The 25,081-nt window shown below is 33.9% G+C and overlaps 3 protein-coding genes across 3 annotated transcripts in view; 2 read left to right on the forward strand and 1 right to left on the reverse strand.

Annotated features, from left to right (window-relative positions):
- LOC111411420 (guanine nucleotide-binding protein subunit beta-2-like) overlaps positions 1-1,106 on the forward strand; it is a 3,055-nt gene extending 1,949 nt beyond the window's left edge. Inside the window, exons 2-4 of the mRNA XM_023041955.1 lie at positions 4-202; positions 397-510; positions 736-1,106. Of these exons, the coding sequence (XP_022897723.1) occupies positions 4-202; positions 397-510; positions 736-771 (349 nt within the window). The 3' untranslated portion in view covers positions 772-1,106. The remainder of the gene's footprint in view (positions 1-3; positions 203-396; positions 511-735) is intronic.
- Positions 1,107-3,293: 2,187 nt separating this feature from the next.
- LOC111411045 (putative proline-rich receptor-like protein kinase PERK6) lies at positions 3,294-6,429 on the reverse strand. Its single transcript, XM_023041619.1, has 8 exons — positions 5,811-6,429; positions 5,130-5,684; positions 4,909-4,995; positions 4,735-4,805; positions 4,574-4,650; positions 4,270-4,414; positions 3,994-4,155; positions 3,294-3,897 (listed from the first exon to the last, which is right to left on the reverse strand). The coding sequence occupies exons 1-8, from the start codon at positions 6,352-6,354 to the stop codon at positions 3,631-3,633; spliced, it is 1,908 nt and encodes a 635-aa protein (XP_022897387.1). The 5' UTR covers positions 6,355-6,429; the 3' UTR covers positions 3,294-3,630.
- Positions 6,430-17,587: 11,158 nt separating this feature from the next.
- LOC111411421 lies at positions 17,588-19,069 on the forward strand. Its single transcript, XM_023041956.1, has 3 exons — positions 17,588-17,592; positions 17,787-18,594; positions 18,686-19,069. Exons 1-3 carry the CDS (start codon positions 17,588-17,590, stop codon positions 19,067-19,069), a joined length of 1,197 nt encoding a protein of 398 aa, XP_022897724.1.
- Positions 19,070-25,081: the final 6,012 nt, after the last annotated feature.

A 25,081-nucleotide genomic window follows, 5' to 3' on the forward strand; every position in this document is an offset into this window, starting at 1 on the left:
TAGATTTGGAACTGGCTCAGATGATGGAACTTGCCGACTATTTGACATTAGAACTGGGCACCAGCTACAGGTGTACTACCAACGTCATGGAGATAATGACGTCCCTCCTGTGACTTCCATAGCATTCTCCATCTCGGGCCGGCTCCTTTTTGCAGGGTACAATAATGGTGACTGCTATGTCTGGGACACTTTGTTGGGAAAGGTACATTGCATTCTTATTCATCATGCATGTGCTATGTATATATTACCAATCTCGTCTCGAATAAAAATGTGGCACCGGAGTTTTCCGTTCTTGTCTTGTATTAAAATTTCATTGCAATCGTTATGCTACCTTCAGTTTGATGCATTTGATTCTGTTAGGACCGATTTTTCTTAACTCATGTTTTCTATGAACAGATGGTTTTGAATTTGGGATCCCTGCAAAACTCCCATGATGGTCGAATCAGCTGTCTAGGATTATCTGCTGATGGGAGTGCCTTATGTACAGGAAGTTGGGATACAAACTTGAAGGTTAGTCTTCTAGTGCGACTATATCTATGTATCTGTGCACGTGTTCTGCTATTGATCCTTACAAATAGTTTTGCATTTTATAAAAGTCAGTTTCAAAGTTCTTTCTCGTAATCAACATGATGGCTATAATCCTTTGCAATATACTGGTAACAGCTAAACCATAGAAAAGAAGATAGCATAAATGAATGAATGTGAGCTCTTTACAAGTACTTTTAATTCTGGCAGATTTGGGCTTTTGGAGGATATAGAAGAGTGATATAAGCAGCGCTGAGGCTATAGAAGAGTGATATAAGCAGCGCTGAGGCTATTCTTTGATCTGGATCTCTGACGACTAGGCTAATGGTTATGGATATCTTTTCTTCAAGAATTATGCTATTCAGAGAGATTTCAAAGTGTCCCAGTTAGTTGTGATTTGGAGAACTGTACTGTGTTCTGTTTCTTGAAATCTTTGTGATCGCCGACAGAATACAGTAGTGGAGCAAATGGAAATGTACATGCAAGTTTCAACTACTTTTTTTCTTTGTCGCACTCTGTCATTCATTTTCCATGTAGCAATTTCAATTTTTTCTAAAATAAGAACAAATTTCAACTGATCATCACAGATTATTTAGGCCTTGTTTGATGACCATTATTCATCACAAACAAAGTTTTGAATAGTGAATTTTTTGAGAATGCTTAAAAAGTAATAAAAAAAAAATTGAATTTACGTGTTGAATATATATTTTATTGGATGAATGTGTAGTTGAAAATGAATATGTAAAAAAAAAATGTTTTTGGATAATGATTGTCAAACAGGGCCTTATCAATTAAATTATTCCAAAACAAACAAATGCAAAAGCAAAATCCATCGGTACATATGAAATAAACGAAGTCCAATGGAACCTGCATTTTTTCTTTTATTATTTCGAAGGAAAATATAGATATTCAATGCAAGAATATATGGAATTGCCCAAATCTATCTGCCGTCATACAACTGTCACCTCAATTATTCAAAACAAAACCCCTAATGCCAGTAAACAAATGGAGAATTTGGCGAAGAATTTTCCTTCAGACCAAAAAATGCGGACTGTAACGTCAATCACACAAAACAAAACCCCTAATACCAGTAAACAAATGGAGAATTTGGCCAAGAATTTTCCCTCAGACCAAAAAATGCAGAAAAAACTACACGGGATTGAGAACTACCCACTTGCAACTGTTTCGTGAAGAGTAGTGCTACAGGTACATAAGCATATACATAGGGGCGTCCATAATGCCACGTGACACTTTATCATTTGCCTGTTTAAAATACAATCAACTTTTTCAACCAATCTTTTCCATTCACGTCACATTATGTCATCTTTATGTACAGTTAGCAAAATTCATTTCTTGAATTGCATCGCTAATATTTTCATCCTCGATCAAACAGCTAACTTCATGGCTGCCTCTTTTACCCCATCGATCCCTAGTGATAACTGGACGAGCACCTTTGCATTGCCTATGTATACACCAGATAATAGGCAAGTATGCGACCTTGAGTTGCTCGAGACCACCTCTATGCCTTGAAAAACGAAAGGAATTATGGAAATGATACCTTTTTAGCATCCTCTTCCAATTGGGAAAGGTTGATAGTGAAAGATATTAGAATAAGAATATCACTGGAAACAAATCAGAACAATGTGAAATATGTATTGGAGTTATGATTATCATCAAAATGGGACAGCAAATAAGTGAAATTGTAGAAACATCATTGCTAATTATCTTATTATGGTGCTTAGAAGTAAAAGTCTGACCTCGCAAGGCTGCATGCTGAGAAGTCCAGTAACTGCATTCACAGCTTCTGCAAGGCTTTCCCTTGGTCCAAGACCATGTTCATCTATGCGTTCATAATCAGGGCCCATTTTTTATATTTTGACTTGAGTGTAGGAGTGCAAATCCCTTCCGATTCAATGACCTTGTATTCTAATGCGTTTTGAGTATGTAGGAATTATTCAAACGGAGGGGTTCTGTTGACTTTGAGATTGTCAAAATTTTGAGGTTTGATTAAAGATAAATGATAAATAATGTACTTGACATGAGCCTGTTTGGGAGTGATTTTTCCCCCTCAAAAATTAATTTTTTGACCGTTATTTCACTATTCCAGCCGTCATATTTGACTTCTTCTCTCACAAGTAGATCCCACTTTTCTCCTAACGATCAAAAAATCAATTCTCAAAATCACTTCCAAACAGGCTCATGTGATTTAAATTAGACAATTGGATTAATGTACTAAAATAAATTAAGGGCTAAAGTGCTAATAACATATAGAATGGAAGAAATTTTAATAACGAACGTAATATATAACCCTGTTTGATTAGGTGTTTATGAATGTGACAAAATCAAAATATGAACTCAATATCACCCTTAAACCATACAGGAGTAGATACCCCTATTTTTGGCAAATTTTGATATTGGTTTCGATAAATACATATATTCACACTTTCGAGGAGCTGCGTACTAAAATAAAACACAATAGCGATTAACTTTACAAAACATGCATTCTTGGGTCGTAGGAATATTTTTTTGGGCATAAATTTGTGCTAAATGAGACAACTGATTGGAAGGCTTCTTGATTTTTGACGATAACTATGTTATATACATAGTTCTCCATTATCATTTATACTTTACTAAGAACATGATACACGTTTTTTCCATTCCTATGAATATCAATACGGTGTGCCACTCAAAATGGTTCAAGATAGGAAAGTTATAATTTTAATTTATTACTCAAAACAACTATTCAATCACCTATTGAAATCTCAAAATGAACATCAAAGCAATACATAACAATTATGTTCAAAAACCTACATATCGCCCACACAACTAACAAATATATAAGCTATATACTCCACATACATCGTTATTGTTATTACAAATGTGAATTAATTGTACAAGTCTATATATAAGTTTGACTCGAACTCCAATATATTGGATAATCCAAATTAAACATTTTTAATATGTAAAAAATAAGAATTGTAAATTCAAGTATCAAACCAACCGGGTTCATATGTGTTGATTACCCGGTCGCATGATGAACCCTCGAACTCTTATAAGTTAGTCAATTGGTGCAATCTTTATGAGCCTTAAGCAAAGGAGGCTTGTTTAAGGGTTGTGGATGCGGCTGCCCCCTTTTAATTGAAATTCTTGTGAATTTCCTGCACTCGAATGGACATATTCGCCAGTATACCTGTGCTCACTACTGTTGAACTCCTGGCTAGACAAACCCGTCTTTCCAATTTTTTTCAAATCCGAATATGAACCACTTTCGTACTCAGAACTGCCACTCGAGCCATGCAATCCTCTATTTGCTGCCTTCACCCCTTCATTTAGATCTTCTAGAGAGACATCACCTTCCAAAGCACGTACAATCTGAGGATTTGACAAATTAGATAACAAGATATTAAATTCTTTTTCTTTATCAAAACATTCCAAAAGTGCATTAATCTTATAATTAGAGTTCCTCACCTGGCTCATTTTGGGACGTCTCCTTGCAGAATGCCTAATACACGCACCCGCGCAATGCACCATCCGCAACATCTCCTGAGGATCATAATTGTTCTCCAAGCGCGGATCCACCAACTCTTCGTAGCTTCCTCCCTCCGTTACTCGCATTAGAATAGGCCTCGCCTATTTATTCCCCGCACCAACAAAAAAAAATAATATATATATGACATAAGCAATGCATAAAAATGAATCAACAAAGAAACCAAACTTTATTTCTCATAAATTGAAACTACATACCCAATCGACTAAGCTATCATCATCATCTCTATGGATATCAACCGGACGACGTCCAGTGATGAGTTCTAATAACATAATTCCGTATGAGTATACATCAGATTTTTCAGTGAGTTTCCCACTTGAGGCATATTCAGGTGCCAAGTACCTGCATATTAATTCCATATACGATCACAAACATGTAAGTATTATCTCGAATTGGCAACCTTAATTTTACTCTTGATGATCTAAAAGTACAGTGTAAATTATTTTCCCAGAGTTCCAAATGGTGACCAAAGTAATATACTGTGATTCTGAAATTTCTTACCCAAAAGTTCCCATGATGCGAGTTGAAACGTGAGTGTAGTTATCATTAGAAAGTTTAGCCAATCCAAAATCAGCCACCTGCTCGTTGGAGTGCATTATGTGTATTATTAAAAGCATAAATAAATTAATTTTAAAAAAAAAAAGGGAAATATCGTTAAATACCTTGGCTTCACCATTACTATCGAGCAAAATGTTTGCAGCTTTGATGTCTCTGTGGATAATGCGAGGATGACCTGTAAAGCAATGTCAAAAATATTATTAAACATTACGATAAAATTGAAGCACAAAAAATAAAAAAATAAAAAAATAAAAAAACTTGGGGAGGTGAAAACTCACAATCTTCATGAAGGTAAGCGAATCCTTTGGCCGATCCCAATGCAATTTGAAGCCTAGTAGGCCAGTCCATAACTGGGCGATTAGCTCCTGCACGAGTCAATTTTTTGTAGCTTATTTTAAGTCTAATGTTCTCGATTTTCATAGTTGAACCGAATTGTTATGTACAAGAAATGTGAAAAGATAAAAGTTTTTTTTTTTTTTTTTAAATGTAAATTACGTACCATAAAGGTGAGATTCAAGAGTACCATTGTCGACAAATTCGTAAACCAACATTCTTTGAGATCCCGCAATGCAATAACCAACAAGAGACACAAGGTGCTTATGATGGACACGACTGATAATATCAACCTCGGCTTGAAATTCCCTTTCTCCTTGCCCACTATTAGATTTCAAGCTCTTCACCGCAACTTCTTTACCATTTGGCAACACCCCTTTATGCACGTAACCGAAGCCGCCCTGTCCCAACAGATTAGATTGCGAAAAATTGCCAGTCGCCGCTGCCAAGTCATTGTAAGTAAAGCTGCTTTGGTTGAAGCCAAGGGCAATGGAAGGGTGAGGCGGCGGCAAGGCTGCATTGTGTGGACCTGAAAAACCGGCTGAGCTCAACTCGCTACTACTCATCATTGGCGGTGGAGGTGGTGGTGGAGCCACCGGCCAACCCATTTCTGAACTCACTCCCGCACTACCGGGAGGAGGAGCCATTTTCACCACATGATCTGTAGACTGGCCATTGTTGTGCCAGTTTTGACCAGGTCCACTATTATAGTAGTCACTACCTGCTTACATAAATGCTTGTTAATAAAATTCAAACGAGCAATTCAGGTCTAAAATTTCTGCAGCCATTCAACTTCTAAAATAGATGTGGCCACCATTTTGAAATTAAACCGGAATGGATTACGTACTTTTATTTCCATGAGATTCGTCTCTAAAGTAGTGCATGTGATTATGGGGCTTTCGCTTCTTCCTTCTACAACAAGTCACCAAGAAGAGAATCATAATGAAAAGCAATAATGCCGCTCCTCCAACTACTCCGCCTATGAGGGCTCTCTCATTAATGGACGAGTCATTATTCGATGGTGAATTTGATGAATGTGATGACTTGTGTCTTGAAGAAGGTAGTCCTGGAGTGCGTGGCGGTGGTGGAGGAGGTGGTGGAGGCGGTGGTGGTGGAGGAGAGGAAGATGATGAATCTCCATCGTCGTCATCTGACGAGCTAGATTTTGGTGGGGGTGGAGATTTTTTGTTATTATTGTTGTTGTCATCGTTGTTAGTAGGGGCCGGAGAACTGTTGTCAGAGGATGGAGGTGGTGGAGATGAAGATGAAGATGAAGATGGAGGTGGTGGTGATGAAGATGATGGTGGTGGTGGAGGTGATGAAGATGATGGTGGTGGAGTTGATGATGGTGGTGGTGGTGACGAAGTCGGAGATTCTTGAGGTGATGACATTTTCACATAGGGTCTTGAGCAAGATCTTTATCAGAACACACTCAATAGACCCCGCCGCTCTCCCAAAATGCCCCTGTTTAAGATTCATTACCATTTACCAAAACATGAAGAAATTGATTAATGCCCATCAAAATCTATCTAACACAACATTATAATTATTTTTCGAATGTAAGCTATCAATATATCATTAAAAAATATTGTCTCCAATGGCAGACAAAATAAAAATTGAAGAGCAATCAACCTAACTCATAGCGATTTTGACAACAAAAATCAAACAAGCCGTTCATGGATCAACATGTCGCTTCATTTAAACAAATATAGTTCAATGATCTACACAATTATGTAAATCTACAATAGTTTTATTTTATTTTATTTGGCCAAAACAAACAAAAAAATATTAAGAAAAAGGCATAATCTGGAGAGAGAATCTGTACCTTTAGGAGAAGGGCAGGGATGATTCTCAAAGGAAGAAGAGAAGAAAAATGGAGGTGCATTGTAATAGCATCCACAAACAAAACATTAGCCGTCTTCCATCCTCAGACCTCTCCTAAAAACAAGGAAATTAATTAATTAAACAGTATTTACTATTTTTGGATTTGTTACTACAATAATAATAATTGTTTATTTGTATTTTTAAATTATTAATTAATCTTAGGTCAAAATAGTTGCAAAGTTTCCAAAATTGTTTGTTCTCCATGATGTTCGGACTTGGTCAATTAACTTGGACAAATGTCATTCTTTTCCACCTTCGGCGTTGGTGCTTAACCTCAAATATTACAACCACAACCTTCTCATTTATAGTGTCAAAGTTAATAGATGTTCCGTGTTCATCGTTCTTCTAAAACTTGTTCAAAGTACATTATGACGATTATTTTGTCGTGAATAATATATTATTGTTTTTGCATGCTTGACGGTGTCAAACTTTACGTTAAAATGACTCAATTCAATAACAATTACATATTTACTTAATAGAATTTAGTTCATATATCAAAATGAAGAGAATTGTTGTGTGTATATTGGCATTGGTTTAGATAAAAATTAGATTTTTTATTTTTTTTATTTTGATAAATGTTAATGGATTGCAAAGTTGAAAAGTTGTGAGTCTCAATAAATGTGTAGTTAAAATTAATTATTAAATTTAACTTAAATTTCAATCCAATTTCTAGCTTAACCAAATAGGTATAACTAATTAAAATGCTCCACCATCAACCAGTACGTGTACAAAATTGTTTAAGAGAAACACACTTAATATTGTATCTTATACACTGAATGAAGGGCTGAAAAACGAAATCGCCAAATCGAACCAAAATCGTTTTTTTGAAACCGTTGGTTTGGATCCACGTGGATCCGTCAACACTTTGGTTTTGAATCGAACCAAACCGCTTTGAAGTGGTTTGGTTTAGGTTTGAATTTTTGCAAACCGTTTCAAACCGCTAAATCGCTAAAAAAAAGAAAAAGAAAAAAAGGTTAATTTAAATTTTATTCAACCTAAGTAAAACCAAATACATCCCAATTGAAAGGAGACCTTCATATTAGGCCCAATCCAATTAAATTCAATACCCAACTTAACAAAATACCCAATTAGATAATTACCCAACTCCAAGACTCCAGCCCTCTCTTCAACTCTTCAATTTTTTGACTTTGTAACTTCTAGGTTATTTCTCCCTCTTTCAAATTCTAACAACAAAGGTATGTGAATTTCTACTATCTCTATATTTATTTATTGATTCTTTATTTTAATTCATGTTCATGTAGGGAGCGTTGTTTGTTAATTTTCTACTTATTTTCTTAATTTCTTTTTATAATCGATCTATCTGATTGCTGTGAATGAGTTAGTTTCAACACAACCTCTATCGATCTAAGATTCCGTCCTGCCTTGCAGCCATTCTCATCTTGTAGCTCCTTAGGATTTATTTATTTATTTTTGGAAATTGTTGTTTCTTGATGATCACATATACAGTTTCTGGTTGAATTAATTAACTGAACGAGGCACATCTCCATGCTAATATTGGGTCGTTTCGTCTATTTGGGAAGGACGATTTAGGACCAGATTGGTCAAAATGTGTATGTGTAAGCCCAAATGTATTTGAGTTATGATCATATGTTAGGATCTGGGTGAGATATGATTTGGTTTTCATTTCACAATAGAAGATTGCAGAGAAACAGACTTGGTTGTAAAGATATAAGTCAATATAAGTCAATAAGCTTCCCAATCAAAGTAGCATTGGTGATAACCAGTTTTTAGGTTATAATTCTGATTCTAGTTTAAATTAGCGAGAGACATTTTAAAAGGAATAATGTTTGGACCTAACATGAAGATATTTCCATCTACATTGAGTTAGATAATAATGTTTGGACCTAACATGAAGATATTTCCATCTACATTGAGTTAGATCTCACTCTTCAGCACGTGTGCATGATGTGTATATATTTTTCACTCCACATTGTGTATATATTTTTATTAATAGTTATTCTTGTGGTAAAAAAATAAAAAAATAAAATAAAAAACACAATATATTCAAGCCTTTTTGGTATTTCATAATTGATTAGGAGTTTCTTTACAAACTCTTGCAGGTGGGGGGCCTGCCTTGAAATCTTTTGTTGTTCAAATTCTTTTGTATATTAATTTTGACGTCATGCTGAATAATATGATTTTTTTCGTATGTAGATAATCGGATATGGATTTGACTTTAGAAGAGCAAAGTAATCATGAGACTGATGATAAAATTCCAGTAAAGAGTGAAAATGTGAATTTGCAACAAACTGTGAAGGGTAAGAAGGGACATAAAAGGTCCGATGTGTGGGCTCATTTTGATATAAAGAATGATGGAACTGTAGAATGCATTTATTGTGAACAAGTGTATAAGCATCAATCTAAAGGTGTGACTAGTACATTGTGAAATCATATCGAGGATTTATGCAAAAAATATCCATATAGGTTTCAAGACAAAAGGCAGAAGACATTAAATTTTTATGGTAACTCTAGAAATGATGAGGTTTTGGAGAGTGTTAGTAGTGGTGGACAACTTGTCAAGTTTACTCAAAAAGGGGTGAGAGAACAGACTACTAAGTACTTTATATTATCCAAGTTACATTTTCGACACGTTGAAGATGAAGGTTTTCAGTGTTATACAAGGTATTTTTTTCCGACTTTTGCTTTTCCTTCAAGGATGACAGTTGCTAGGGATATATATAGTTTGTTTCTCGATGAGAAGAAGAAATTGAGGAAAGAATTGAGTAATCACCGGGTTTGTTTGACTACTGATTGTTGGACATCTATACAAAATGTAAGTTACATGTGTTTGACTGCTCATTGGGTTGACGATCATTGGAGACTTAAAAAACGAATCATAAGTTTCATCCAAGTCCCCGCCATAAGGGTGATAAGGTAGGAAAGGAATTGATATCTTGCCTTCAGGATTGGGAAATTAATAAGATTTTCTGTGTGACGGTTGATAATGCCTCATCTAATTACGTAGCAATAATGAAATTGAAGAGTTGCTTTCTAGAGAAGAAGAATGGTCTAGTTCTTGGGGGAGAAATGCTTCATATGAGGTGTTGTGCTCACATTCTCAATCTTATAGTTTGTGATGGTTTAAAAGAAATTAGCAATGCTATTTCATCTATTCGCAATGCTGTACGGTATGCTAGATCTTCCCCAGCACGATTAAAAAGATCTTGAGAGAGTTGCAAGGATGTAAATATTGAGTCTCGAGGTTTATTGTGTTTGGATGTATCAACTAGATGCAATTCCACCTACATGATGTTGCAGGCTACAATAAAGTTTAAAAAAGCATTTAATGTTTTGGAAAGTGATGCAAACTGTACAAAGTACTTTGATGAAGAAAGGTAAGATGGGAAAAATATAGATGGACCACCAACACATGTCGATTGGGAACAAGCAGAAGCATTTGTTGGATTCTTGAAGACTTTTTATGATATGACATTGAAAATTAGTGGCTTTTTATATTTAACGTCAAACACTTTCTTTCAAGAAATATGTGAAATTCATGCGGAGTTGAATGAATTAGCTAAAGGGCCAAATAGTATGATAGGATCCATGGCAGTTAGTATGAGAAGAAAATATGATAAGTATTAGGACAATCTTGAAAAGTTTAATCAATTGTTGTTCATAGCAACAATTCTTGACCCTAGATGCAAGTTGGAATTGCTTAAAGTTGGGTTTGAACTTATTTATAATGTACAAATTGCAAACATGTTGTTCAAAATGTTGAAAACATGCTTCACAGGTTATATGAATGCTGTAAGGAAATGATGACTCCATCATTAGTCCCACCTAAGGATGCTACTCAACCTAGAAGCCAAAGTGCTTTACAAACTACTTTGGGAACTTCTAAACCTGTTCCCTCAATTTTTAGAGCTAGGCTTATGCAAGAAACTCCAGCAGAGAAGAATGATTTGGTGGATTATTTAAATGATCGTTGTGAAGAATTGACCAATGATGATTTCGACATATTAAATTGGTGGAAATTGAATGAAAATAAGTACAAGATTGTCTCTCAAATTGTCAAAGATGTGTTAGCCATTCAAATATCTACGGTTGCTTCTGAGTCCGCATTCTCTACTAGTGGTCGGATTCTCGATCCTTTTAGGAGTACATTGAGTGCAAAGATGGTTCAGGGAGTGATTTGCACTAAGAATTGGTTACATAGTAACAAGGAACCTATTGTGATTCGTCAATATTTAGATGAAGTAGAAGCATTGGATGATTCAGAAAAAGCTATAGAAGGTATTATCGTATTTTATCTTTCTATTCACTTTATTTTATAGTTTTTTACTCCATTTAATTTTGATAAATGCATATATTTGTTATATGCAGATAACGAATCATGTGTTACTACTAGAGATATTTTGCCAATTAGAATTGATAAAGAGGTTAGAACAAATTGTTTCACTGCATTGAATTATTAGAACTAAAAAATATTTGTTCATAGTGTTTATAATAACACTAATATTTATATTTTAACATGATATTTAAGATTAAAATTTATGATTTAACTTGTTCGGTGTACATTTATTTCGTTAAACTGTGGTTTCAAATCGAACCAAACCCAAAAAGTTGGTTTGGATTGGTTTGGTTTGGTTTGAAAAAATTTCAAACCGCTTTAAGTGGTTTGATTTGAAAATTTGTCACAAACCGTCCAAACCAAATCGTGTGCACCCTAGTGAATCATGTCTCATCTCAATCAACTAATGAAATTCCATGTGAATATGGAGAGGGAAAGACCGCATAAAAGATCTGGGATTGATACGCTTATAATCAAATAAGTTTGATGCTAAATTTGACAAATGCATGTTTATGAAATTTCTTATTGTGGCTAGTGACGTGGCACATAATAGAAATGAAGAAAACAAAATAGACATGCCAAGGCATAAAACAAAAGCGTGAAATGTGCACAGGATGATTAATTCAAGGATGAACTAGTACGTTTTATGTATTAATTTCATTTCTTTCCTTTGCATTTAATATCTACTAATTAAAGTTGAACGTGTATTTTACGTTATTCTAAAATACTTTATAAGTGGTGTAAAATTAATAGTTGATACCAATTTATTGGAGGATTTGATGAGTCACGGACAATTAAAGAAAAGAAAATTGTATTCTCAAGACTCAATTTCTACGATTCGAATTTTTTGTATGATGAAATATTATAAATGAACAATCTTTTTATGTTACATTTGATACATAAAAATTAATTGTTAATACATAAATTTAAACACCCATTAAAATTTCTAGATACATGATATGTAGAATTTGAAATTTGTTAACTGGGTTACATCATATGTATTAGATTTATTTAGCAAATTTTTTTTTTCAGTTTTTTATTTATCAATTTCCAATTTCCTTAGAAATTTTCACCATCCCGTGCTTCTTTTCATATAGGAGAAAAAGGAATCGGTTCTTTGGATGGTTTATAAATGAGACATTCAATTGCCTACATCCTAGTTGAGCTCAATGAGGAGCTCACTGCACTATATATGTAGATGGATACTTCAAAACTTAGTTCCTATTTCGTATTGCTAAAAAATATGATTAAAAATCAAGTCAAAATCAATAATTAATTTTAACAACACATTTTATAAGATTCACAACTTTTCAACTACACATTCACTCAACTTTCATCAAAATATACAAAAAATAATAATTTTAATCTTTACCAAATAGGGACTTAACTTATAAAATAGGTTAGTACACAATACATTTTACTCTCCGTTTGGCCCCCGTTAAATTACATTCTATTTTTTTATCTCTTATTTTCAACTATACAATTTTTCATAAAATAATATTACACGTGAATCGAAAACTTTACATTCTTTTTCAACTATTCATTTTTCAGAAAAACATTAGTCCTCCCATTTTCATTACCAAAAAATGAAGGCCAAATATCAACCGACAAGCACATTTACCCATGTTAGGATTTGCGCCCATAAATATTAATATTTTACTATGATAGATGAACATTTTGAATGATATTGAATAAATAATTGAGCTCTATTTATATCTATAAAAATAAATTGTATTATATTTTTTAGTACGTATAAAAAGTATCTTCGATTGATGAGTGAAATATAAAATAAGATGATTAGTAGAGAAGATACTATTTTGCACGATTGTAAAATACGATGTTACTCTATTTTGTTAAGATAGTAATAGTTGCCACTATACCAATTGGGATATGCTGTTTGTTTTGACCATGGCAAGAGGATATAGAGTATAATGATACTAGTACGATTGATGATATATCCTAAAGTGTCTTGGACAATGACCATATTGTTATTTATTTTTTATTTTTTATTTTTTTTAACGAGGTGTCCCAGTTTGCGCCAGACTAAATCCTCGTCCCTGAACCTCCGGCCCCTCAGCAGCTCAGGGAGGTAAATCCCGGGATGTGCCCTTGTTGGTTCCCAGGTTCCCACACGGCTTTTACTCCTTCTCCAAAGAAAGCCTCTCCACTGCCTTACAGCAACTTGTCTTCCAAGATAAATCTTGCCTTTCAAGTTGTGCCTTCCAGAAATCGAACTCCCCACGCTTGGTTCCAAAGCCCCCAATGTGATTGTTCCGTCAATTCGGATGTGCCCCCGGGGGCAATGACCATATTGTTATTGCGGTTACATAGAGTTGTGTGCTTATCCCTTTTGTTTATTATGTCTATCTAGATCAATTGTATTTATGTTATTTTTATCATTTAATCAATATAATTAGCGTTCTGTTGTGGCTAACTACGATGTTGCGGTGGAATGTAACTTAACATTCTAAACGAATGTGCTTTGTAGTTCTAAATTAAACATAAATATAGCTCTTGTTTGGTGTCCATTATTTTTAAAATATATTTATTTCTTTTATTTTCAACCATATATTTTTCAATAAAATAATATAACATGTAAACCCAAAACTTATCATTATTTTTTAACCACTTAAATTGTATTTGCTCTCTCTCATGCTTATATCGATAGTTTTCCTTCAATGACCAATGAGACGCACATTGTCTATCAAAATACATTTTGGAAAAAAAAAAAAAAAAAGAGTGAAGCTCAAACAAGCTCAAAATTTCATTAAATTTACGACACCCCTATGTGTTAAAAATTAAAATACATATTTTAATTTAAGTCAAAGTTAATTATTAATTTTAATCATATATTTTATAGAATCCACAACTTTTTAATTATAAATTTTATCAACTTTTATCAAATTTACTAAAAAATTAATTTTAATTCTGACCAAATAGCGACAATATACTTTTTACATGATATATTTTTAATTACACTTTACGCTTAAATTTAGACCTGTTATATAAACATATTATTGTAATCAATCATTTTTGTTTTCATACTAGGGAGATTGATTCTAATTGAGCCCTTGTTCGATCCCATCTTCTAAATTTTTTATTTTTTTCTCAAACTCATTTTCAATCGCATTCCCACATTAAAGTATTTTTACATGTAAACCTAAAAAATTTCATACCTTTTAATCAAACGTTCTTGTTTAAATAGTAATTATTGCTAGCACTTATAAAAAATCTTGGGGTGTTCCATGTTTAGTATTTGGCAGCAACCAAATTGTTATTGCGATTTGATCACAAAGAATTTGTTGAATAACATGTTAGTTGAAGTGAGAATATAATTAGTAAGGATATTAACCCAACACTAGTTATTTGATATCCGACATAGATAATGAATCAATATCAAGACGATAGAATTTAGTTGTAGAAATTGGAAAAAAAATAAAAAATAAAAAATTGCTCACGTGATTTTATATAGAGGAAAAATTCATAATTAAGAGATTAATTATCACCTATTTCAAAATTAAGAACAAAAACTTTTAAATTTCAAAAATCAGTTATTTATTAAAATTTATTTATGATTTAATTAATTAATTATATATTCTATTAATTAATATATTAATGTCACTGATCTATACAATTTGGTTACAAATTAACAATTTAATTAATCAAATATTATTTTTTGTCACGAATTAGAATTTTTTATCTGTCAAAAATTATTTTACGGTCACAAGTCAAAAATTTTATATATCACAATTTGTTCATTGATCACGAATCAAAAATTTATAAATCACAATTTATTTATTGACCGCAAATCACAAATATTTTAAGCTTTTAGTCACAAATTATCAAATCGTTAATCACAAATTAACAATTTTTTAAGTAACACATTATTTTTTTTGTTACAATTTATCTTTTTATTGATCAAATATTATTTATTGGTCACGGATTAACCAATTTAATTGTCACAGTCAACTAAATAATTTGTGACCACCACTAATACTTGAGACCACCACCTTGCCACTGTCTCCAATAGCACCGCCACCGTCATCGCTAAAACCATTGCCACCTTCTCCTAACAACAGCACCACCACCTCAAACAAATCAACTCATGATAAGACATGAAATGTTGTGATTTACATTCATTAATTCTTGCACTTTTATGATTAATTAACAACTAAATGTGCCAAGTACCCTTATATTATGATTTAGGTTGCATTTGAACGATCATGGCACAAAATAGAAGAAAAGAGCAAAAACAGTGCTTTAATGGAAGAAATTGGAAGTTCAGGGACCAAGCTGCAAATAATCCTTAGACGAGACGAGCAATGGAATGAAAATTAAAGATGTTGCGGGTTCAATTGGACGCAATTAGAAGTTGAAGAGTTGAAATTGCAAGAGAAACAATTTAAAAGAATCAAAAATTGAATTCGGGGACTAAAATACAACTTTTAAAAGAAATTTTGCCTGGGCGACCGCCCAACATTAAAATTGAATTATCGAAGCCAAAAGCCATGCCTGGGTGATTGCCCGAGTTTTGTCTGGGCCACAGCCCAAGTCTATCGCGACGAGAAAAATCAGATTTCCTTTTCTGATTGAAATTTTTATGGAAACAAATATTGGAAAGTCTTTTATAACTCTAGGGACGTCCAAAAGGAGGATACCACTCATTATACTGATTCATAAGGATTTTTCTCTCTTCTTTGTTTAAGGATTATTGATGTATTACTAAACTTCATCTCTTGATCGAAGGATATTGAAGCCTTGGAATCGTTTTCAATTGTGAGATCTACTTAATTTTCATCGTTTGCTTTATATTTTCAGTATTGAATATTCTTCTATGCTTAATTTCATGATTGTTATGTTTGATTACTAAAAGGATCCATAAGTTTATCATGCGTTTTAATCTATAGTTAAGTTAAATATTAAATCCATAATTGTTTGATTAATTTAACTTGTGAAGCAACTAAGATTAGTAATTTGCTACTTTCGGAAATTATAAAATCTTAGGAAGAATATTTATCTAGGTTAAATGCAAACACTTAGTTTGTGTTATCTAGTTCATTGATTTCTCTAATTCGGAAAGCCATTATTAAATTAAAATCTCGCGCTTGTCTAAGATTGTTTGGTAATGAGGATTAATTAGATCGTTTGTTTCTAATTAATTAAAAGTAAGGAGAAATAAAATTGTTTCCAATGGAAAGTTATTTTCCAACGATAAATACTTAAAATATGAACTAATTATTTGTGGATCAATGTCCAATTGTAAAATCTCCAATGGTGGATGTTGACTTAGACCAAGGTTCGTTCTATTGATTTAATCAAATTTATTAATTTGCATTGCTTTTAGTTAGAATTGATTTCATCACAAACAAAACCCCCCGTTATTGTTAACATTGAATAAAATTAGGCTAATCACTCTTCGTGGGAACAATCCTTACTTCCACTACTATATACAATTTTTTGGAAGTGTAGGTTTTATTATTTTTGGGTGCCTGCGACAGCACGCCAAATTTTGGTGCCATAGCCGGGGGAGTGATTTAGTTTATTTTTGTGCTTTTTATTTGTTCACTAAGTTTTCAAAAAAAAAAAACATTTCCTTTTTGTTTATTTTGTTTAGTTTAGTTTATTTTTTTAATAGCTACCTTAATTGTTTATGCTCATAACTCAATCCTCTAACCAAAGTGATTTGCAGTACGATCCAGAATTAGAAAAAACTTTGCACAGATTAAGGAGTGGCATTCAACGAAATTTCGAGGGACACATGGCTGGACATCAAACTTTGAAGAAGCTTGCAGCTCCAAATTTGAACCAACAACCTCTCTGCATCACTTTTCCTACTTTAGGTGCTGCCACTACTTTTGAATTGAAGTCTGGACTAATAAATCTTTTGCCCACCTTTCATGATTTTGCAGGTGAAGATCCCCATAAATATTTGAAAGAATTCCACGTGGTTTGCACAAACATGAAACCTACAGGGGTAACTGAAGAGCAAATTAAACTGAGAGCCTTTCCGTTCTCTTTGGAGGATTCAGCTAAGGATTAACTCTACTATCTACCATCTGAAAGTATTACAACATGGGAGGAAATGAAGAGGATGTTCTTAGAAAAATATTTTCCAGCTTCAAGGGCAGCAAACATTCGAAAAGCAATTTTTAGCGTAATGCAGGACAGCAGGAAATCCTTACATGAATACTGGGAGCGTTTCAAGCGACTGCGTGCAAGCTGTCCCCATCATCAAATCATTGAACAACTACTCATCCAGTATTTTAATGAAGGGATTCTACCCACAGATAAGAGTATGATTGATGCTGCAAGTGAAGGAATTTTGGTGGATAAAACTCCCAAGGGTGCGATAAATTTGATTGCAAACATGGCTGCCAACTCTTAACAATTTGTCACTAGACTTGACACTCCTTCTAGACGTGTTAATGAGGTAAATGTTTCATCTCTTGAACAACAACTTGCAAGTCTAACTTCTCTAGTTCGTCAAATGGCTGCAGGTAATATGCAAACAACGAAGGCATGTAGGATTTGTTCGGTGGCAAGACATCCAACTGACATGTGCCCAAGTCTTCAAGAAGATGAACAAGTTAATTCAGTAGGCAGCTTTCCTGGACAACTATAAAGGAATTATAATCCTTACTCAAACACCTACAATGCAAGGTGGAGGGATCATCCTAATCTTAGCTATGGAAATCAACAAGTGAATCAACCAAACTTCCAGCAATATAGGCAGCCATGTCCTCCTAGACAACAACAGGACCAAACTTCAAGTTCTGGTATGTCTCTAGAGGATATTGTTAAGTTTTTGACCACTAACACTTTACAATTTCAACAGAAAACAAAACAATTCCAACAGGAAGCAAGGGCAAGTATTAAAAGTTTGGATAATCAAATGGGTCAAATGGCAACCGCAATCAACAGGCTGGAAGCACAAGGTTCGGGAAAATCACCCTTTCAAACAATGGTAGTCCCTATATCATTGGAGCAAGAAAAGGAGAAAGATGTCCTTGAAGAAAAGAGTGTTCCTAACGATGATGGCGTACCTAAGCGTAAGTTTCCACCCCTATCTGAGTTTAAACCGACACTCCCTTTCCCTCAGGCTTTAGTAGAACCAAGGAAAGATGAACATAATCGTGAACTTTATGAAACTTTTAGTAAATGTGAGGTAAACATTCCATTCTTGGATGCTATTAAACAAGTACCTCGTTATGCTAAGTTTTTGAAGAAATTGTGTACCCTTAAAAGAAAACAGAAACTTAAAAGGTGTGAAAAGATAAATGTAGGGAAAAATGTTTCGGCAATCATTCAAAGAAATCTCCCTACAAAGTGTAAAGATCCAGGCATGTTTAGCATCCCTTGCACGATAGGTAACATTAGGTTTGAAAAGGCCATGTTAGACTCAGGAGCTTCTATTAATGTCATGCCATACTTTGTATACGCTTCTTTAAAACTTAGACCTTTGAATGAAACTGGTGTCATAATTTAGCTAGCTGATAAATCTAATGTCTATCCTAAGGGTGTAGTTGAGGATGTTCTCATCAAATTTAATGATTTGGTTTTTTTCCGCTAACTTCTATGTACTTGATATGGAATATAATGATCAAACTATCCCCATTTTGCCAGGAAGACCATTCTTAAGGACATCCAAAGCTAAAATAGATTTTTATAGTGGCATGCTTACTATGAAATTTGATGATAGAATCAGTGAATTTAACATTTATGACGTCATGAAACATCCTGATGAAATTGACCTTGTTTATTATATTCAAGTGATGGACAATTTAGAACAGGAAGTTTTAGAACTTGATGAAAACAATGCAGTGAAAGTTGCCATAGATAAGCATATTGAGGATGTGAATCAGGAGTTACCTCGAATACTGCCTTGCAGGAAATCATTGCAGCATTGAATGCTTCTCCAAAGTCACTAAAGTCAAGTAAAAGTTCAGATATTGTTTTCCCAATTGCTAACGAGAGGCCTTTCTATGCAGGTTTCTAAATGGATGAGGTGAGAACATGGGACCTTGGGAACCCAATTGATGCTGGTTGAGGAAGGAGNAGGCCTTTCTATGCAGGTTTCTAAATGGATGAGGTGAGAACATGGGACCTTGGGAACCCAATTGATGCTGGTTGAGGAAGGAGAAGGAAGCAATAAATCTAGCCAAAGACAATAAAGAAAGGTACTGCTTGGGAGGCAACCCAAAGGAAGTTCGTTTCTTTTCTTTTTATTTTTCTTTTCGTTTTCGTATTTGCATTCATATTTTTGGTTAAATTTTTTCTCTTCTTGACATTTTACTTTACACTGGGGACAATGTAAATTTTAAGTGTGGGGGAGGAAATTAGGTTGAGTCTAAAATTTTCAGTTCGTATTTTTGTGTTTATTTTTTACTTTTTGATAAAACTTCGACATAAGGGGAAGAAAACAAAGTGATTTTGAACAATTTTAGTTGTGTATGTTATTTGCTAGATTCAATTAAGTTTCTGAAGAATTTATAACATGATTGAATAAGTAATCTCCCAACTTAAAGTTAATTAGTGTGGCTATTTTCTTTGAGGATGGTAGTAACTAGGTTTTGTAGACAAAAAGCCAATAAAATTTTGAGTCTTATGATTGAGACATACATATCAATCTCACTATTTTCTTTCATGTGTGATTTTCATCCATGGATTTGCTTCTCTAGAACTTGCTTTGATTCTCTTTGAGGCCATATTGATACATGCATGCATGAACATGATTAAGGCAATCTATGTTGCATAAGTTAGCCACCTTAGCCAAATAGTCTACCCTGTACTTAATTTTCCCTTTGTTGAAACCCTTTGAGCCTTATAGGATTTTCTTTTGTAAACCTATATTACAAGCTTTAAACCCGAAAAAAATAATGTCTTTACCTAAGTCGTGGAGCTAGTGGAGTATTGTTCATCATTTTGATACATATGGGAGTGCGAAAGAAATAAGTATGGGGGTGTCTAAAATTTTGGTAAGATTATAATGGTGGAATGGAACATATTATTCAATTTCAATTCATAAGTTCCATTATTAGTGCAATGTTTTGAGAAAAAAATTGAAAAAAGATGATGAAAAAGACAAAAAAAAAAAAGAAAAAAAAGAAAAAGAAAAGAAGTGATGGAGAAAATGATTTTCAATATTCCATAATTACTCTATGTTCATGATTCCTACTAGAATCACATGAAAATGATTGGGTTGTGTGAAATAGATGCAAATAAGTTGTGAGTGGAGAGATTTGAACTTACATGTTTTATGTATACATTTGAGTTGAGTTAATTCATCTTTACTCCACTAGTTTCTATGGCTTTTGAGTTACTTACCCAAATATCTCATACTTGGACTCTAGCACGCGTTACAACCTATAAAAAAGACCTTATGATATGTGTAATGCACGTGATCTAATTGGTGTAGAATGAGAAGATATGCAAGCGTATGGTAGGACACTTCCATTGGAATGAATTTGAGCGAAACACTTACCCTGCAAACATATGAGAGTTGAGCGCTTACTTCCGTGAGGGTTTACACGTTTGGTTCATCCATCTTCATTTGAGAATGCTTGCTAATTAACTATAAGTTGTGTGAGAATGTTTATCCATGAATTGTTATATGTTTTGAAGAGTTTGATTGTTCTATGTATGTGGCATTGCAACCCTATGAAAGTGAGTTTGAGTTTTACTTGAGGACGAGCAAAAACTAAGTGTGGGAAAATTTGATAAGACATGAAATGTTGTGATTTACATCCATTAATTCTTGTACTTTTATGATTAATTAACACCTAAATGTGTTAAGTACCCTTATATTGTGATTTAGGTTATATTTGGATGATCATGACATAAAATAGAAAAAAAGATCGAAAAAAGTGCTTTAATGAAAGAAATTGGAAGTTCAAGGACCAAGTTGCAAATAATTCTTACATGAGACGAGTAATAGAATAAAGACTAAAGATGTTGCGGGTTCAATTGGATACAATTAGAAGTTGAAGAGTTGAAATTGCAAGAGAAACAATTTAAAAAAATAAAAAATTGAATTCGGGACTAAAATACAACTTTTGGAAGAAATTTTGTCTGGGCGACAACCCAATTATAAAATTCGGGTGACTGCCCAACATTAAAATTAAATTACCGAAGCCAAAAGCCATGCCTAGGCGACTGCCCGAATTTTTCCCGGGAAATAGCCCAGGTCAATCGCGGTGAGAAAAATCTGTTTTTCTTTTCTGATTGAAATTCTTATGGAAACAAATCTTGGAGAGTCTTTTAAAACCCTAGGGACGTCCAAAAGGAGGATACCACTCATTATACCAGATTCATAAGGATTTTCTCTCTTTTTTTGTTTAAGGATTATTGATGTATTGCTAAACTACATCTCTTGGTCGAAGGATGTTGAAGCCTTTGAATCGTTTTCAATTGTGAGATCTACCTAATTTTCGACGTTTAATTTATATTTTCAGTATTGAATATTCTTCTATGCTTAATTTCATGATTGTTATGTTTGATTACTAAAAGGTCCATTAGTTTATCATGTGTTTCAATCTATAACTAAGTTAAATATCAAATCCATAATTGTTTGATTAATTTAACTTGTGAAGCAACTAGGATTAGTAATTTGCTACTTTCGAAAATTATAAAATCTTAGGAAGAATATTTATCTAGTTTAAATGCAAACGCTTGGCTTGTGTTATCTAGTTCATTGATTTCTCTAATTCGGAAAGCCATTATTAAATTAAATTCTCGCGTTTGTCTAGGATTGTTTGGTAATGAGGATTAATTAGAACGTTTATTTCTAATTAATTAAAAGTAAGGAGAAATAGGAAATTGTTTCCAATGGGAAATTATTTTCCAACGATGAATACTTAAAGTATGAACTAATTATTTGTGGATCAATGACCAATTGTAAATCTCCAATGGTGGATGTTGACTTAGACCAAGGTTCGTTCTATTGATTTAATCAAATTTATTAATTTGCATTACTTTTAGTTAGAATTGATTTCATCACAAATAAAACCCCCCGTTATTGTTAACATTGCATAAAATTAGGCTCATCACTCTTCGTGAAAACGATCATTACTTCCATTACTACATACAATTTTTTGGAAGTGTAGGTTTTATTATTTTTGGGTGCTTGCGACAGTATGCCAACCCATCGCAAAAAAAACCACCTCATCGTCGCGTTAGATCCACCATCACGAAAAAAATCATTACAGTCATAGTCACGACCACAAATCGAGATACAAATTTCCTAGATCTCCCATCATCCACGGTCATATCACCTAGATTGTGACCACCACCACCAATGCCAACATTATTTGTGAAAATCATCACATCTATCACTAGATCTACCATAAAAAATCTCCTCAAAATCCCAACACTAATACATAGAAAACCACCACCACCTAACCTACAGCACTGTAATCTCCACATCCCAAAACCTACCATCATCGCCTGCCATCACCGTCGTAGCCGATCCACAACTATAGCCATCGCCATCTCACCATCATGGCCCACAAAATTTTACAACTAGCACCTCTTGTATGTCCATCTTCACAACACCATCAACACTAAAAATTTCCCAAATCATCGCTACCGTCGCCATGACCTCAACAACCCGTAGCGGTGTTGGTTGCTTCAGAGTGATGACTACAGCATCATCTTCGCAGCGATGCTGTTGCTTTAGAGCGATGCTTCTCGGTGGTGGAATCCGATCGTGTGCATTATTGCGTCGAACCCTGCTGTGCACTGCCTAAACCAGCAGTGATCTCGGGAGCCAGAGCCACCTTTCTTCTATGACTTGTTACCGAATTTGCTTGGAGGGGGGGGGGAGAGAGAGATGTGGGTTATGTAATTTGCGTTTTTGGATTTTTTGGGTTTGGTTGGTAATGATTTAGAGAGAGATAATAGAAGAAAGAGAAATTGAATATTATTAATATTAAATACTTGAATTAATATTTGATTTTTGTATAAACAAATTTTATATTTGATTTTTGAAACTAGATCTTTAAAAATCTGGTTGGGTGTAATTTCCACTTTATATTGAAAAAATTTCATAAGTAAGAATTTAAGTGTCACACGTTTCAAATTTTAGAAAACAAGTTTCAAGTTTCAAAAATCAGATTTTTATTAAAATTCATTTATGATCCAATTAATTAATTGATTGATTAAATATATTTAGGTCACCGATACGTATAATTTGGTCAAAAATTAACAATTTAATTAGTCGCTTATTATTTTTTGATCACAAATCAGAAATTTTATGTCATAAATTATATTATGATCACAATTCAAAAATATGTAGGTCACATTTTTGTTCATCGGTCACAAATAAACAAAATTAATTAGTCATAGATTAATTTTTAGTCACAACTTATCAAATTATTGGTCACAACTTATTTTTCATTCACAAATCAAAAATTTTATAGGTCACATATTATTTGTCGGTTATGAATAAAATTTTTCGTAGGTCACAAATTATTCATTGATCACAAAATAAAAAATTTTATTAGTCACAACTCATTTATTAATTACAAATTATTAGATTAAATTTGTCACGATTAATTTTTCGATTACAACTTAATCAATTGTTGAGTCAAAGTCACAATTTTTTGGTCATATATTACGAATTAACCAATTATTAGTCATAATCAACCAAATAATTGGTCAAAGCATCCAACCCCATCTCATCCCACTCATGACCATCACCACAACCACCATCACTATCACCATTATCAAATTGCTACCTTCAAAATCTGGAAGCTACCAGCATCGTTGACATCACCATCACTACAATACCAACAACACCCACACCCCATCCCACCACTCTAAAGTACCACACCACTGCCAACAACCACTAGCGATGCTGCCCACCACCACCGTCGACATCACCACCACTACAATACCAATAGTAACACCACCACCATCGCACGGATAGTGGCACTAAGGCACTCCAAATTGGCCTAAAATCTCTTGCCACTTTCATTAGTCTCCACCAATAGAGAAACTCAAGCCACAAAACTACTGCACACCGGTGCTGTGAATGCTCGACACTACACACCGACCTCAACCACCAAATATGCCACCGCCAGCCACCACCATGACATTGCCACCACACAAACCATCACACCATCGCCGCCACCAAAACAAAGAGAAATCTCGCACTCGGCCTCGCTTGGCACTACATCACTCACTTCTGTCCGAGATTTGCCCCTTCTTCTGGTCGGCAATTCCAGATCTATACCCACAAAATCGCCACCACCACCACACAAAATCCCCCACCAAATCTTTGTTGCATTGTCGCACAACAAGGGTGAATCTGCTCTTCAGGCCAGCGATTCACCCTTCTTCTTGCCGAGAATATCTGTGGCCATCGTTGATTGGTGATGGTTTAGCTGAAAGAGATGACGACATCTGTGAGTATAAAGAGAGAGGAAGGAGAGAAGCGAATATAGAGAGAGAAATGAGGGAGTAAATTGATTAGGGTCTTGGGATGAAAATTGTATATGTAATATTTATATTTAAATGTGAAATATCTTATTTGTGAAATGTGAAAGTTCACACCTAATTTTAAAATACAGGATTTTTAACACTAGGGTTTCCCGTGATTTCCATTTATATATTTTGAAAGACCTATCTTGAACCTTTAGTTGAAGCCCAAACTAATAATAACTGTTCAATATTGTATCTTGATTTGTATAGGTCTAATTGATCCCTTAATGAGTAGCTCCAAAAAGTTCAAGGACTTAATTATACATATAATTACCTGGTCAAAGTTTGATTGAATTCAACTAGTTAACAAGATGGTCGAACACGAATTTTAATTATTTAACAGTCAAATTTCAAATTTGGCCACAATAGTAAATTTGACAAGATACTTGAAAGACTTCTAGTTTACTTAGAACTTTTAGTTTAAAATTCTTAATATACTA

Source organism: Olea europaea, chromosome 15, assembly GCF_002742605.1.
Source record: "Olea europaea var. sylvestris chromosome 15, O_europaea_v1, whole genome shotgun sequence".
In the NCBI taxonomy this organism is placed as follows: Eukaryota; Viridiplantae; Streptophyta; class Magnoliopsida; order Lamiales; family Oleaceae; genus Olea; species Olea europaea.